The 15974-nt window shown below is 54.9% G+C and overlaps 1 protein-coding gene across 1 annotated transcript in view; it reads left to right on the top strand.

Moving 5' to 3' along the window:
- zfpl1 (zinc finger protein-like 1) overlaps positions 1-14497 on the top strand; it is a 32451-nt gene extending 17954 nt beyond the window's left edge. Inside the window, exons 5-7 of the mRNA XM_073031375.1 lie at positions 1212-1367; positions 4505-4646; positions 11653-14497. Coding sequence (XP_072887476.1) covers positions 1212-1367; positions 4505-4646; positions 11653-11845 — 491 coding nt within the window. The 3' untranslated portion in view covers positions 11846-14497. The remainder of the gene's footprint in view (positions 1-1211; positions 1368-4504; positions 4647-11652) is intronic.
- Positions 14498-15974: the final 1477 nt, after the last annotated feature.

Here is a 15974-nt window from a genome sequence, read left to right as displayed (position 1 = left end):
TGGCTTTCACTGCCATCTGTGGCAATTAATTCCACAGATTCACCTCTCTCTGGTTTAAGAAATTCCATTTTATCTCCATTCTGAAAGGACGCCCCTCTATTCTGAGGCTGTGTCCTCTGGTCCTAGACTCTCCCACCACAGAAACCATCCTCTCCACATCCACTCTATCTGTGCCCTCTGGTCCTAGACTCCCCCACTATAGGAAACATCCTCTCCACATCCACTCTATCTGTGTCCTCTGGTCCTAGACTCTCCCACTATAGGAAACATCCTCTCCACATCCACTCTATCTGTGCCCTCTGGTCCTAGACTCCCCCACTATAGGAAACATCCTCTCCACATCCACTCTATCTGTGTCCTCTGGTCCTAGACTCTCCCACTATAGGAAACATCCTCTCCACATCCACTCTATCTGTGTCCTCTGGTCCTAGACTCTCCCACTATAGGAAACATCCTCTCCACATCCACTCTATCCGTGTCCTCTGGTCCTAGACTCTCCCACTATAGGAAACATCCTCTCCACATCCACTCTATCTGTGTCCTCTGGTCCTAGACTCCCCCACTATAGGAAACATCCTCTCCACATCCACTCTATCTGTGTCCTCTGGTCCTAGACTCTCCCACTATAGGAAACATCCTCTCCACATCCACTCTATCCGTGTCCTCTGGTCCTAGACTCCCCCACTATAGGAAACATCCTCTCCACATCCACTCTATCTGTGTCCTGTGGTCCTAGACTCCCCCACTATAGGAAACATCCTCTCCACATCTACTCTTATCTGTGTCCTCTGGTCCTAGACTCTCCCACTATAGGAAACATCCTCTCCACATCCACTCTATCTGTGTCCTCTGGTCCTAGACTCTCCCACTATAGGAAACATCCTCTCCACATCCACTCTATCTGTGTCCTCTGGCCCTAGACTCTCCCACCACAGGAAACATCCTCTCCACATTCACCCTATCAAGGCCTGTCACCATTTGATAGATTACAATGAGATCCCCCCTCATTCTACTGAATTCCAGTGAATACAGGCCCAGAGCCATCAAACGACAAACCTTTCAGTCCTGGAATTATTTTTGTGAACCTCCTTCGAACCCTGTCTAGTTTTAGCACGTCTTTTCTAAGACAAGGAGCCCAGAACCGCTCCACCTGCACTCACCAGGTTGACGCCCCGTCCTCTGTTTCCGCACCCCCCCCCCCCCCCCCACAGTTCCAAGCGTGGATGAGCACCCAGCCAGGACCCCGGCGTTCCCCTCCGACGGCTTCTCCTCCCTGCAGGAGTACGTGGACGATCCTGGCGGAGAAAGCAAGGCACAGCGTTCCCAGGACGTGGAGCCCAGCAGCGAGTCGTTCTCCGTGAATGTGGGTGAGTCTGAGAGAGCCGGGCACGGACTGATCCCCGCACACCCACTCTCCCATCTTGGTCAGCACAGTAGCATAATCGGTGGTTCGATTCCCACCATCGTCTGTACGCTCTCCCCGTGACCGCGTAGGCTTCCTCCCACAGTCCAAAGACGTACCGTAATTGGTCATTGTAAATCGTCCTGTGATGAGGATTAATTCGGGGGATCGTGGTCCGGCGCAGCTCATGGACCCGAAGGAATCACGCCACGCTCAATCTCAATTTGAAAAAAATCACAAATCTCCGGCCCTCCGACGCCCGAGTGAGGACTGCTGATAAAATGCTCAGGATCTTTTCCTGTTGAGTTCAAATATCCTTGATCCAAGGTTCTTTCAGAAGTCAGGAAAGAGGCACAAAACCTGATGCTTCACAATCGTCTGATAAAACAGCGGAACGTTGGACTGACAGGGGTAGGGCTCTACTCAGATAAAGGACCATAGGAAATAGGAGCAGAGGTAGGCCATTCGGCCCGTCGAGTCTGCTCTGCCATTCAAACATGGGCTGATCCAATTCTTCCAGTCAAACCCACTCCCCTGCTTTCACCCCATACCCTTCGATGCCCTGGTTAATCAAGAACCTGTCTATCTCTGCCTTAAATACACCCAATGACTTGGCCTCCACAGCCGCTCGTGGCAACAAATTCCACAGATTTACCACCCTCTGACTAAAGTAATTTCTCCGCATCTCTGTTCTAAAGAGATGTCCTTCAATCCTGAAGTCGTGCCCTTTTCTCCTAGACTACCCTACCATGGGAAATAACTTCGCCATATCTAATCTGTTCAGGCCTTTTAACATTTGGAATGTTTGTATGAGATCCCCTCCTCATTCTCCTGAGCTCCAGGGAATACAGGCCAAGAGCTGCCAGCCGTTCCTCATACGGTAACCCTTTCATTCCTGGAATCATTCTCGCGAATCTTCTCTGAACCCTCTCCAATGTCAGTATATCCTAAAATAAGGAGCCCAAAACAGCACACAACACTTCAAGTGTGGTCTCACGAGTGTCTTATAGAGCCACAACGTCACATCCCTGTTCTGATATTCTATACCTCTAGAAATGCATGTGGCCGTTGCACCTGCCTTCTTAATGAGCCGCAGCTCCAGATCCCTAACACACTCTCTCAGGATCCTCGTCTCAGTGCACTTGGCGCAGATGTGGCCATCTGGGAGACTGGAAGTTTCCCAGCATTCCCACATCCGACACCCAGAGCAAAACACTAACCCTACTATTGGCTCTCTGTTCCTCAAAAAAAAAATGAGATCCACTTCCCCACTTAACTCGCTGAAGCCCGAATGAGCCAAAGCCCTACCACTCTGACTCTGACCGCTCCCTCTGATGCCTGAACCTTCCCTGCTCCCCAGCTCACGACTGGTGCTCCGGTTATGAGAGAGAGAGAGAGAGAGACATTGGACTGACAGTGATGGAGATGTACTCAGCAAAGAGAGAGGCAAAGGAACAAAGATGACACCTAGTATAGAGCAACAACGCACACAAAATGCTGGTGGAACACAGCAGGCCAGGCAGCATCTACAGGGAGAAGCACTGTTGACGTTTCGGGCCGAGACCCTTCGTCAGGACTAACCTAGTATAGAGCAGCTATTTTTATACCCACAGAGAAGAAAAATTTCATTTAAGTTTATAGATAATAATTAAGCAGTTAGAAAGCACCTATTCAAATAATGCTGAACAAAGAAACTTCCGGAGCTTTCCAGAACTGTACTTTGCATAACCGACAAGAGTAGGGGTATTTAACATTTTTTATACCGTGGTCCGGTTTGGCAGTCCAGTGAAGCCTATGGACCCCTTCTCGGAGTAATCAGCTCAAGTTATTTATTGTCATTTAATTATATACGTGTTCCGTCAAATGAGACGTTTCGTCTGAAACACGGTGGAAAGCTCAGTCGTATGCGTAATGCACGATAACGTATGAAAGCAAGGATGAAATCTACATTATCTAAATTAAATTCTGTGGGGTACAGAACAGATTAACCAGTGACACCGAATGCAATGCGGCAGAGAGTTCAGAAGCCTGACGGCCTGGGGGAAGAAACTGTTTCCCATCCTGACCGTTCCTGTCTTTGTGCATCGGAGTCTCCTGCCTGAGGGTAGAAAGTCAGAGAGGATGCTGGATGAACGGGTGGGATCCTGGATAATACTAAGGGCCCTGCGCACGCAGCGCTCCTGATAAGTGTCGCCGATGGATGGTAATGTATTTAAATATGCAAAATAAAATACACAGAGTTACAAAAAATAATATATTGTAATACCGTTACCAAAATATATAAAAATACCAATTTGTGATATAGTAATATATGTACTTCTCTATTAACATGAAATAACGAGAAGTGATGGACAGTAAAAGTAACTAATAAATGATATTTTGAGATATTTTCATATCACATTACAGTTACTAGAAATAACCGTGATTTCTACTGGTGGCAAAGCCACATCGGTGCTAAAACAACTGTGGTTTCTTGCCTAAATTCAAAATTCAAAGATTCAAAGTACGTTTATTATCAAAGTCTCTATACAGGATACAGCCCTGAGATCCGTCCTCCCCACAGACAGCCACGGAACGAAGGAAAACCATCCAACCCCCCCTCCCCCATGCGCAAGAAAACAAATCACACAAACGGCAACAGGAGAATGAACGGAAAACACAAATGATCAAACACAAGGCTGAAAGAGTCCAGGCATAGTTGGTTCAGCTCAGCGTTCATTACCTGCAGGGTGGTCCGATTCAAAATTGTCCCAAATAACAATAAAAAAAACCCACCAGAAACTTAATTCCTTAGAACATAGAAGACTCCCCCTTCCCCTTCCCCCTCCCGATGCTGTTGGAGGATGGTACCGCAGTTTTGTGATGTATGGATTGGACTGTGGACCGTAGTTTAAATCGGACTTGGAGTGTCAGAGACTGGGGGGTGACCGTAAGGAGGTGTGTAAAATCACAAAGGGCACATATAACCAGTCTGCAAGACACAGGAGCAAAAGTAGGCCATTCGGCCCATCGCTCTCACCTACTCTGCTGATCCCTCGACCTGTGGCGGTTACATAACGATCATCTCCTCATCCGTCTTCTTTCCCACAACCCCCGACACAGGGACGGCCCAGGTAGCCTCGCCCAGGAAGGTGTACGATACCATCGCACAGGACGCCGCGAGGTCGACCGCCATGCAGCTCGATTTCGACGACGACAAGTACAGGAGGCGGCCGGCTCTCACCTGGTTTGCCCGGTGGGTCAGGTAGGTACCAAGATGGGGGCAGGGCAGGGATTCGAGATAGGGCACAGCCACCGTTCACCATCCCATCACACACTCCCGGGGTCAGACACAGAGTGAAACTCCCTCCACACCGTCCCATCACACACTCCCGGGGTCAGACACAGAGTGAATCTCCCTCCACACCGTCCCATCACACACTCCCGGGGTCAGACACAGAGTGAAGCTCCCTCCACACCGTCCCATCACACACTCCCGGGGTCAGACACAGAGTGAAGCTCCCTCCTCACCGTCCCGTCACACACTCCCGGGGTCAGACACAGAGTGAAGCTCCCTCCTCACCGTCCCATCACACACTCCCGGGGTCAGACACAGAGTGAAGCTCCCTCCACACCGTCCCATCACACACTCCCGGGGTCAGACACAGAATGAATCTCCCTCCACACCGTCCCATCACACACTCCCGGGGTCAGACACAGAGTGAAACTCCCTCTACACCGTCCCATCACACACTCCCAGGGTCAGACACAGAGTGAAGCTCCCTCTTCGCTGTCCCATCACACTCTCGCAGGGTCAGACACAGAGTGAAACTCCCTCTACACTGTCCCATCACACACTCGCAGGGTCAGACACAGAGTGAAACTCCCTCCACACCGTCCCATCACACACTCCCAGGGTCAGACACAGAGAGGAGCTGTTCTGATTGCGCTGAGAGAAATCGAGGAAAAACTGCTGTATTAAGGTCGTGAGTTACTTGGAGTTGGTTTGAAAGGTCTCTTGGACATCTAAGTGAGCGGCTGATTTAGTGTGGAAGCTTCGTTTGGAGTTTTTCTACCAGTTTGGACGGGGGTTTGTTGACGGCTACGAACTGCGTAGCACCCTGCTGTGGCCGCTGGCAACTCGCCAGGAAGCCGGGTCGCTCCAAAAACCGGAGACAAACGCGGTTGTTCCCCCACTGACATCGGGACAACCTCCTTCCATCTTTATCGTCGTGACTCATGTTCGGTGTAGGAGCCGAAGCATCGTTTGAGACGTCGCGACCTCTCACAGCCTGGAAGTTCTGCAGGACTAACGGAGCCTTTCCTGGTGTTGGAATTTCTGGCACTGAGCCAGCAAGGTACTGTCGAGTACAAACTTTTCCGGCCAGTTACTCAACTCGCTCCAGGACTTTATAAGCAGCACCACCACCGTATCATTCTCGATTCGGACATTGAAGCAACATGCCGGACCGGTCTACAGGGAGTCGCAGACCTTCGGGGAGTTCCAGTCTCTGCTCCTACCCCTGTGGTTCAGGCGACTGTTCCTGAGGCTACGTGCAGGGAGGTTCAGGCGAGGGACGGGGTGGAGCCTGTGCGGAGAAGGAAAGTGAGGAAGAAATCCAAACACATGAAGAAGTCGGCCCCCGAGACCGCAGAGCTCACGCCCATTTGCCCTGAAGTGGAGCGGGAAGCTCGGGGAAGTGCACAGTCGGACGGGGTGTTGGAAGCGGAGAGTAACGCTCCATCGGTGAATCCCGCACCTGTGTGCTCCTCCGGCTTGAAGAGGAGAAGGGAATGTTCCTCCAAGAGGGCAGGGAATGTAGATGCGGGGGAGTCCCAGAAAGGGGTGGGAATCCGGGTGGAAGTTGTGTCTAACCCTGAATCCCCAGATCTAGCCACCAGTCCTGTGGTAGGTGGTGTGGTTGTACAGGAAACTAGTGCTAGGCCTGTTTGCACAACTAAAACAGACCTGGAGCCCTCCACCCAGGACTTAGCAGTAAGCGCCTCCCTGGAGGCAAGTGTATTAAATAGTACAAGCGGAGAGGAGACCAAGCTCTCTCACTGTCAGCATCAGGCTGCCGGTGAATCCCTTGGACCAGAGCTGCTGGGGCCCCCTTCATGCCTGTCTCCTGGGTAAGGTGATATAACCTGCATGCCAACCCCATCAACTAATGGCCTGCAGGGAGTCCCTGGAGATTTTCCCTCCATCGTCGCAACCGTGGATAAGACTGATGCGACAGTGGAGCGGGAAGGTATGAGGGAAGTACCCGCTGCGCAGTGTGGGTTACAAGTGCAGCCACCTTATACACCACATGAGGAGGAAGATGGGGAATCTGTCTGCAGTGAGGGGTTGGAGGGAGATTCTATTGATAGCGAGACAATGGACATCCTCACCCCTGCTGAAAAATCCCTATTGATACCTGTGGAGGAGATCAGAGAGTTCATTCACTCCTCTGTGGGTGCAAAGCACCGGCCTAAACTAGCCTCGCTTCGCTGGCCTAACATGCCGAGGCTGGTGAAGTCCCTGCGAGTCATCCTCGGACGGAAGGGGAAGGGGAAAGGGAAGAATGCTGTGTCAGGGAATGACAGACGGCAGCTGAAATCCTTCCTGGATGACCTGGTGAGAGACATCAGGGTGAAAAGCAGCCTCGGTCCTTCGGGAGATGGTGGGTCACAGGGTAGCGATGGTAGCAGTCGGGCCCGGAAAGCGAAGAATATTCTTGGTTTTCTTCGGGATAGTGCGGCTGAGGGCGCCACCGCTCTCAGTGGGAAAGGTACTGGTGCTGAGGCCTAGTGTGCTCCCGACATGAAACTTACCATAGCTAGTTTTAATGTAAATGGTAGCAGGGGCTCTCTTCGCAGATATAACAATCTCTCAGTCCTCAGGGATGGGAGATACGCGGTGAGTTTTCTGCAGGAAACCCATACCACCCCGGGGGACAAGTCCGCTTGGCTCCTGGAGTGGCAGGGCGGGGTCTACATGAGTCACCTTAGCTCCAACTCTAGCGGGGGTGGCGATCCTGTTGGCCCCAACCTTTCGGCCAGAAATCGTAGGAGTCCAAGATGTTGTGCCCGGCCGTCTGCTCCACCTGGCTGTGCGCCTCGATGGTGTACTGTTGCATTTTATCAACGTGTATGCTCCGAGGCGCGGGGTGCTGCAGACGTGCCTATTCTGTCAGCTGTCCACCTTGCTGAGTTCCATCGATCCTGGGGACTGCGTCATCCTCGTGGGAGACTTCAAATGTCTCCAACGCGACCCAGCATCGGCGAAAAAGTTAAAGGAGCTAGTCGGCTCCTTTGACTTGGTGAAGATTCCGCCAGCTGTCCAGAAGATCTAGAGAGGGGGGTTACTGGATAGACCGCCTGTATATCTCTCGGGCTTATGTCTCCCACGTGTCGGCGTCCTCCATGCGGCCGGTGTCGTGCTCGGATCATCACCTTGTGTGGATGGAATTTACTCCTCTGCACCCTCGGGTGGGATCCGGGTATTGGCACTTTAACAACCGGCTGCTGGAGGAGAGCCGATTCCAGGATTCATTCTGAGCATTCTGGGCCACCTGGAGAGAGAGACGGAGAGAGTTCAGCTCCCTATGGCTGTGGTGGGATGTGGGCAAGGCCCACATCCGGTTTTTATGTCGGGAGTACACTAGGGGGTCGACAAAGAGGCGGGGCTCTGAGATTGAGTGGCTTGAGAGAGCGTTGCTTGACCTAGAGTCCTGTCTTGGTCTGACCGGTGGAGACCAACAGTTGTGGCAGGAATACCAGGAGAAGAAGGACGCACAAAGGAATCTGCAGCTTCAGCAGTCCCAAGGTGCATATGTGAGGTCGCGGATCCAAATGCTGCAAGATTTGGACCGCGGCTCACCCTTCTTCTACTCGTTGGAGAAGTGGCGGGGAGTTCAAAAGCAGCTGGTGGAGCTACTGGCTGCTGATGGCTCCTCCATCACGGATCCCGACGAAATTATCAAAGAAGTCCGCACTTTCTATCGGTCCTTATTCTCACCAGATCCGTCAAATGTGGGGGCGTGCAGTGAGGTCTGGGAAGATTTGCCAAAGGTCAGCCCAGAAGACGCAGCGCATCTGGACGCTCCCCTGACTCGGGAGGAGCTGTCTACTGCCCTTCGGCAACTCCGGAGGGGTAAGTCCCCTGGCTTGGATGGTCTGAGTGTAGAGTTTTATCAGGCTTTTTGGGATGTCCTGGGGGTTGATTACAGCCTTGTTCTAGGGGAGAGCCTAGCCACTGGGGAAATGCCCCTCTCATGGCGGAGAGCTGTTGTGGTCCTACTGCACAAGAAGGGAGACCTTCGCCTGCTAAAGAACTGGCGCCCGGTCTCCCTCTTGTGCGCGGACTACAAGATCTTCGCCCGGGCAATGGCCAACCGTCTTGGTTCAGTACTGAGACAGGTGATTCACCCTGACCAATCTTACACGGTCCCGGGCCGCTCCATCCAGGACAATGTCCACCTAGTACGGGACCTGATCCACCTGCAGCAGGAGACTGGGTCCCGGGCAGCGTTTCTCTCTCTTGACCAGGAGAAGGCGTTTGACCGGGTAGACCACAGTTTCCTGGTGGGCACTCTGCAGGCCTTTGGGCTCGGACCACATTTTGTGGCCCAAGTTCGGCTCCTATACTCTGCCGCAGAGTGCCTTGTTAAGGTCAATGGATAACTGGCAGCGCCCATTCCCTTCAGGAGAGGAGTATGTCAGGGGTGCCCCATGTCCAGTCAATTGTACGCGATCTGTGTCGAGCCATTCCTGAGCCTCCTACGGCGAAGGCTGACGGGTCTGGTTCTGCGTGAACCGGACATGGAGGTCGTCCTCTCGGCCTACGCCGATGATGTACTCCTCATGATGACAGATCCCAATTACCTGCGGAGGATGCGCGAATGCCAAGAAGTTTTCTCGCTGGCATCCTCTGCTAGGATCAACTGGGCGAAATGTTCCGGACTCTTAGTGGGTCAGTGGCAGGTGGACTCCCTGCCGGAGGAGATGAGAGCTTTTGAGTGGAGCACTAGACGTCTCCTCTATCTGGGAGTCTACCTGAGTCCTTCTGGGGAGACCTGGCTGGCGAACTGGCAGGACCTGGAGACGAAAGTCATGGCCCGGCTGGGGCGCTGGTCAGGCCTTCTCGGGGTGCTTTCCTATCGAGGCAGGGTGGTGGTCATAAACCAGCTGGTGGCCTCCATGTTGTGGTATCGGATGGTCACCTTGGCCCCTCCTGCCCCGTTTGTTGCTAGAATGCAGAGGAAGTTAGTGGACTTCTTCTGGGGCAACGGGAAACACTGGGTCTCTGCAGCGGTCTAGAGTCTCCCAGTGGGAGAGGGCGTACAGTCGCTGGTGTGCGTTTGAACGCGACTGGCGGCTCTCCGCCTCAGGGACTCTGCAGAGATTCCTGGACGCCGAGCACCCTCCCAGGTGGTATGTGTTGGCGACTTTCTTCCTCCGGAGGGGCTGCTGTCTTCACGAAGACATGCGGCTATCACCGGCGGGCATCAGCCGTACTGCTTTGCGGAGTCTGCCTGGCTTCGATCAGGACCTACTGAGAGTCTGGAACATGGTCGCCTCAGGCCGGGAATCCCCTCCTCAGGCAGAGGGCGAGGTCTTGGCCGACCCTTGTCCTACCTCAGTGGGTGTCGGTGCGGCTCAGGTGTGTGAACCAACTCAGGCCGAGCTGCTTGTCGGGCCCAGGCCCCGCGATCTTCTCCGGGAGCCGTGTCCACACAACTTGAGCCGTCTCTCATCGATACCCACAGTCCCATTCAGGGATGCAAGTAGGAGGTATTTGTACGGGCTGCTGCTCCACACCCTCCACTTCCTTGCCCTTGTCCACCATCCCGACACGCCATGGCGGTCGGTCTTTCCACCCGGAGGTGAGGAGGGTCCCCACTGGAAGTCCCTTTACGAGGGGGTTCTTCCCATGCACCTGGGGGATCTCGGCTGGAGGGCGCTGCATAGAGCGGTGCCCTGCAATAAGTTCTTTAGTTTGTACACGGATCTCCCACCCGCATGCCACTTCTGCGGGCTGGAGGAGACCGTGTACCACACGTACATGGAGTGTGCGAGGCTGCAGCCCCTTTTTGCGTATTTACGTGGGCTGCTTCTCGCCTTCTGGCTGCATTTTAGCCCCACCCTGTTTATATATGGTCATCCAGTAAGGAAGGGGGCATGGAGGGATGAGGATGTCCTTGTCAACTTGCTCCTGGGGCTGGCAAAATCCGCCATTCAGGGCTCGTGGAAACGGGTGGCGGGAGGATCTCCCTAGGCAGACTGCCTGGCAATGTTTAGAGGGTATGTTTGTGCCCGAGTAAATATTGAAAAAGAACACGCGCAGTCCACGGCGACGTTAGAGGAGTTTCGAGACCGTTGGGCTCCGCGGGGTGTAAATGCCATCGTGGATAGAGATGGGAACATTCTGGTGTATTGTCTATTTGTAGTGAAGTAATTGTGTTCGCCACTGTTTTGTATATATTGTATAGCACCGATATTTGTAATAAAGGATTTTGTTAAAAAAGGGGGTCAGACACAGAGTGAAGCTCCCTCCACACCATCCCATCACACACTCCCGGGGTCAGACACAGAGTGAATCTCCCTCCACACCATCCCATCACACACTCCCGGGGTCAGACCTTCCACACCGTCCCATCACACAGTCCTGGGGTCAGACACAGAGTGAAACTCCCTCCACACCGTCCCATCACACACTCCCAGGGTCAGACACAGAGTGAATCTCCCTCCACACCGTCGCATCACACACTCCCTGGGACAGACACAGAGTGACCCTCTCTCCACACAGTCCCATCACACACGCCCTGTGTCAGACACAGTGTGAATCTCCCTCCACACCGTCCCATCGCACACTCCCGGGGTCAGACCCTCCACACCGTCCCATCACACACTCCCGGGGTCAGACACAGAGTGAAACTCCCTCCACACCGTCCCATCACACAATCCGGGGGTCAGACACAGAGTGAATCTCCCTCCACACCATCCCGGGGTAAGAGACAGAGTGAAGCTCCCTCCACACTTTCCCATCACACACTCCCGGGGTCAGACACAGAGTGAAACTCCCTCCACACCGTCCCATCACACACTCCCGGGGTCAGACACAGAGTGAAGCTCCCTCCACACCGTCCCATCACACACTCCCAGGGTCAGACACAGAGTGAAGCTCCCTCCACACCGTCCCATCACACACTCCCGGGGTCAGACAGAGTGAAGCTCCCTCCGCCCTGGAGCTGCCTCCACACCTCTCACTCCTCTGCTTCTCGCAGGAACGCGACGGGCTCGGGACCGAAGAGGCGCTCGCTGACCCGGATGCAGCGCCTGCTGCTGGTGCTGGTGTTGGGCGTCCTGGCCTTCCTGACGCTCCTGGTGGTGATGTCGCGGCTCGGCCGCGCGTCCGTGGAGAACGATCCCAGCTGGGACCTCATGCAGAACCCCCACGTCCAGGTGGGGGCTGAGTAGAGCCCTCGAAGCAAGCTGCGTCCGTATGGGAGTCTGCGGGAGGGACCGCGCTCCTCACCAGCCACTCTGCTTCTCTGGCTCCACTGGTAACTGGACCCAAAATTCTCTCCCCTGCCTCCCTCCCCCCCCCCCCCCCGTACTCATTTCCCTCCGAGCCAGCTGTTAAACGGTGCCCCTCCCTCGGAATTGTGCCCTTCCCAGCGAGGCGGTCTGAGATTCCGGGATGGGCCCGGTTGCGAAGACTGTCACCCTTGGCGTGCGTGGGAGGAAGAGATTTTCCGCGACGCCGCCCCTCGTGGAATAGACCGACCTCCCTGGCATGCGGGGAGTCCTAGCGGGTGTCTCGGAGTATTTCCTGGACTCCTGTCCCCTCCCCTCCCCGGCCGGCAGTCGGGGAAAGTGTTCTGAATGAGAAGACGAAGCTGTAACAAACAACGCACTTTATTTCCACCTGCTGAACTTCGACCGCCGTGACCCTTCCCACGGCGGGGGGGGGGGGGGGGGGTACAGTCCCCGAGCCGATTCGGAGGTGGGCTCCAGGTGTCTGCCAGGTCCCAGACAACAGGGAAGCGGGAGGGTGTCGCGGGTCAGCAGGGTCAGTAGTTCTCCGCCCGAAACTTCACAATGAACAACTCGAACCAGGTCCGAGCGATGAAGAGGCTCATGTTCAGCACTGCCGGGTGAGGGGAGAGACCGGGGAAGAGGGGAGGGGGCAGAGAGAGGGAAAGGGATGAGCAGTGGGGCGGGGGAGAGATGGAGGAGGAGGGAGAGCGATGAGGGAGGAGACGGGTGAGTGGCAGAGAGGGTTCGAGGGAGAGAGTGGGGGAGGGAAGGGGACAGAGAGAGTGGGGTGAGTGGACACATTGCAGGCAGGGGAGGGGATCAGTTGTCCTCCTCCGGTGAGAGGGTCTCCCACTGGGAGAGCCCCGTGCACCCACCCCTACAGGCTCACTGGCCAGACCGCGCTGAGGTGGAGGATTCACCCAGGTGTCCTCGGAGTCAGTCGGCGTGAAGGGGGGGAGGGATGGCCTCTCCCCTCCATCTCATCTCCTCTGCCTCGTTCCTTCCTTTCTCTCTCCCTCCACCCTCACCCTGTCCAAACCCCACACCCCCCTCCAACCTCTCCACCCTACCCCCATTCTCCACCCTCCCCTCCACCCTACCCCCATTCTCCATCCCACCCCTCACTCCACCCTATCCTCCCACTCCCTTCCTCTACCCCCTCCCCTCCCCACTCCCCTATCCCTATACCCCTCCCCCCCTCTGTCTCGCTCCCCCGCCCGCAGACTCTGTCCCACTTGCCCCTCCCGTTGCCCGCACACTCACCGACAATGAGCAACGCGGTGACCTGCAGGGACTGGCGTCCGAGGAGCATGGAGGACATGGTGGCCAGGAGAGCCCAGTGGAAACTTGTCACGTGCAACACCTGCCGTGTGCGGGAAGGAGGGAGTCCGTTACAGCCACTCCCCACCTCACACCTTCTCACCTCCCCAACTCCCACTCCCCCTCCCCACTCCCCCCCTCCCCACCTCACAACCTCCCCAACTCCCACTCCCCCTCCCCACTCCCACTCCCCCTCCCCACTCCCCACCTCACACCTTCTCACCTCCCCACTCCCCCTCCCCACCTCACAACCTCCCCACTCCCCACACAATCCCTCCCCACCTCCCCACTCCCCCCTCACACCTTCTCACCTTCCCACTCCCCCTCCCCCCTCCCCACCTCACAACCTCCCCAACTCCCACTCCCCCTCCCCCCTCCCCACCTCACAACCTCCCCAACTCCCACTCCCCCCTCCCCACTCCCCACCTCACAACCTTCTCCCCTCCCCACTCCCCCTCCCCACACAATCCCTCCCCACCTCCCCACTCCCCCCTCACACCTTCTCACCTTCCCCACTCCCCCTCCCCACTCCCCACCTCACAACCTCCCCAACTCCCACTCCCCCTCCCCACCTCACAACCTCCCCAACTCCCCACTCCCCACCTCACAACCTTCTCCCCTCCCCACACAATCCCTCTCCACACCTGCCGTGTGCGGGAAGGAGGGAGTCCGTTACAGCCACTCCCCACCTCACAACCTTCTCTCCTTCCCACTCCCCCTCCCCACACAATCCCTCTCCACCTCCCCACTCCCCCCTCACACAATCCCTCCCCACCTCCCCCATATAATCCCTGCCCGACACCCTGAGGCGTGCTCCCGACTCGCTGGTGGGGGTGGGGGGGAGAGACACCATCAGAAGACGTGAACGTCCCCACTCCCCCTCCCCACCACCCCCACACAATCCCTGCCCGACACCGAGGCGTGCTCCCGACTCGCTGGTGGGGGTGGGGGGGAGAGACACCATCAGAAGACGTGAATGTCCCCACTCCCCCTCCCCACCACCCCCACACAATCCCTGCCCGACACCCTGAGGCGTGCTCCCGACTCGCTGGTGGTGTGGAGGAGAGAGGCACCATCAGAAGACGTGAACGTAACACTTATCTCAAGAGTTTCTATAGAAAGTGCAATTTGTGTAATTTACAGTTTCTCAAACTTTATATTTATGAATCTCGAATAAAACCCTTTCTTTTCTATCTGTGGACGATTGAAAATAAATGGTCGGTCACCACCGCTGCAACGTGTGGCTTGGATTCTGACCCTCGAAATTGAGAGAGTTGTCGTGGTGGAGTGTATCGTTTTGCGCCGTGCTCGGGCGCGATGGTTGTCAGGGCGTTTGGGGTTTAATTCCGGTGTCCTCTGTGCGTCTCTCTCGTGAACTGTGTGGGTTCGTAGATGCTGCCCCGGCCTGCCGAGTTCCTCCAGCATTTTGTGTGTCTGTGGGTAGAAGCTCGGCCAGATTCCATCCCGCATTCCCCGTAAAGGGATCTAGCAAGGCTCCGAGGGGCGGAGTGGCCTCCCGGGCCGCCGTGACTTACCAGCACGATGATGGTGAAGTGGTAAGTGGACCTGGAGCCGGATTCAAGGAGGAAGTGGGAGGCCAGGTCGAGGCCGAGGAGGACCGTCTGCAGGACGCAGGAGGCCGAGGAGAGGATGGCGAAGCCATGTCTCTTCACGCGGCGGCCGACGGTCAGCCTCATGCTGTGGACGCGGGGCTGCCTTCCCTCCCCCCCCCCCGGGTGTAGAACCCAGGGTCCCCATGGCGACCGGAACCCCGAGACAACCATGGGGGCCCCGGTTTGTGATGCGGCTCCTCAGAGCGACACGCGGCGGGCAGGCAGGGGAAGGCCTGGGGGTGAGGGGTGGGGTTTAAAGCGGTACTGACAGAGGGAAGGGAAATACCTCCCTGCCCCACCCACCCACAGTTTCAGTCCCTCACCCGCACACTGAAGCCAAGTACTTCTTAAGTTGCTCTAGCATGTCTTCATCCCCCATTACTACCTCACCAGCATCGTTTTCCAGTGGTCTAATATCAAATCAAGATTCAGGATTCAAAAACTTTATTGTCATTCTAACCGTACATCAGCTCTGCAGGGCAGAATGAGACAGCGTTTCCCGGGAGCAATGCAATCATAACATAACAAACGCAACACTAAATAATAAACATAACAATAAATAGTAAAACACAACAGCCACATGTCGGTTAAAAACAAGTTATAAGTGTCCAGTGCAAGTTAAAAGTGTCCAAAGCAGAGTCAGGTAGAGCAGCTATTTAGCAGTCTGACTGCCTGTGGGAGGAAGCTGTTTAGTAGCCTTGGAGTTTTAGTTTTGATGCTCCTGTAATGTTTTTTTTTATTTTTTAAATTTTTTTATTAGTTTTTCAAAACATTTTACAAAATTAAAAACCCCAAATCCCAATGAGGAGCATTAATACAGAGCAAGGTTAAGCATACAATAACAATATGCTACAAAGGAAGAGAATTTAACAAAAAAGCACCTAAATTAAAGACAAGTGAGCTTAGTGTCCTCCCCAAGCCCCACAACACAAGAAAAAAAACAACAATTCCAGACCAACCACCACACAATATAGAGAGTATAAGTCCGGACAGTCAAACTCCCGGACTGTGAATACACTTAGCAACAGAGGATAATAATGCCTACTACCAGAAAAAAAAAGGGAGCTGAAAGCAAGGGACCGAGAAGGAAAAAAACCCTAGTCAAGAGGAAGGTTATGAAAGTACTCGATAAA

Source organism: Hemitrygon akajei, chromosome 28 (assembly GCF_048418815.1).
Source record: "Hemitrygon akajei chromosome 28, sHemAka1.3, whole genome shotgun sequence".
Lineage (NCBI taxonomy): Eukaryota > Metazoa > Chordata > Chondrichthyes > Myliobatiformes > Dasyatidae > Hemitrygon > Hemitrygon akajei.
This window is presented reverse-complemented; position numbering and strand designations above follow the sequence as displayed.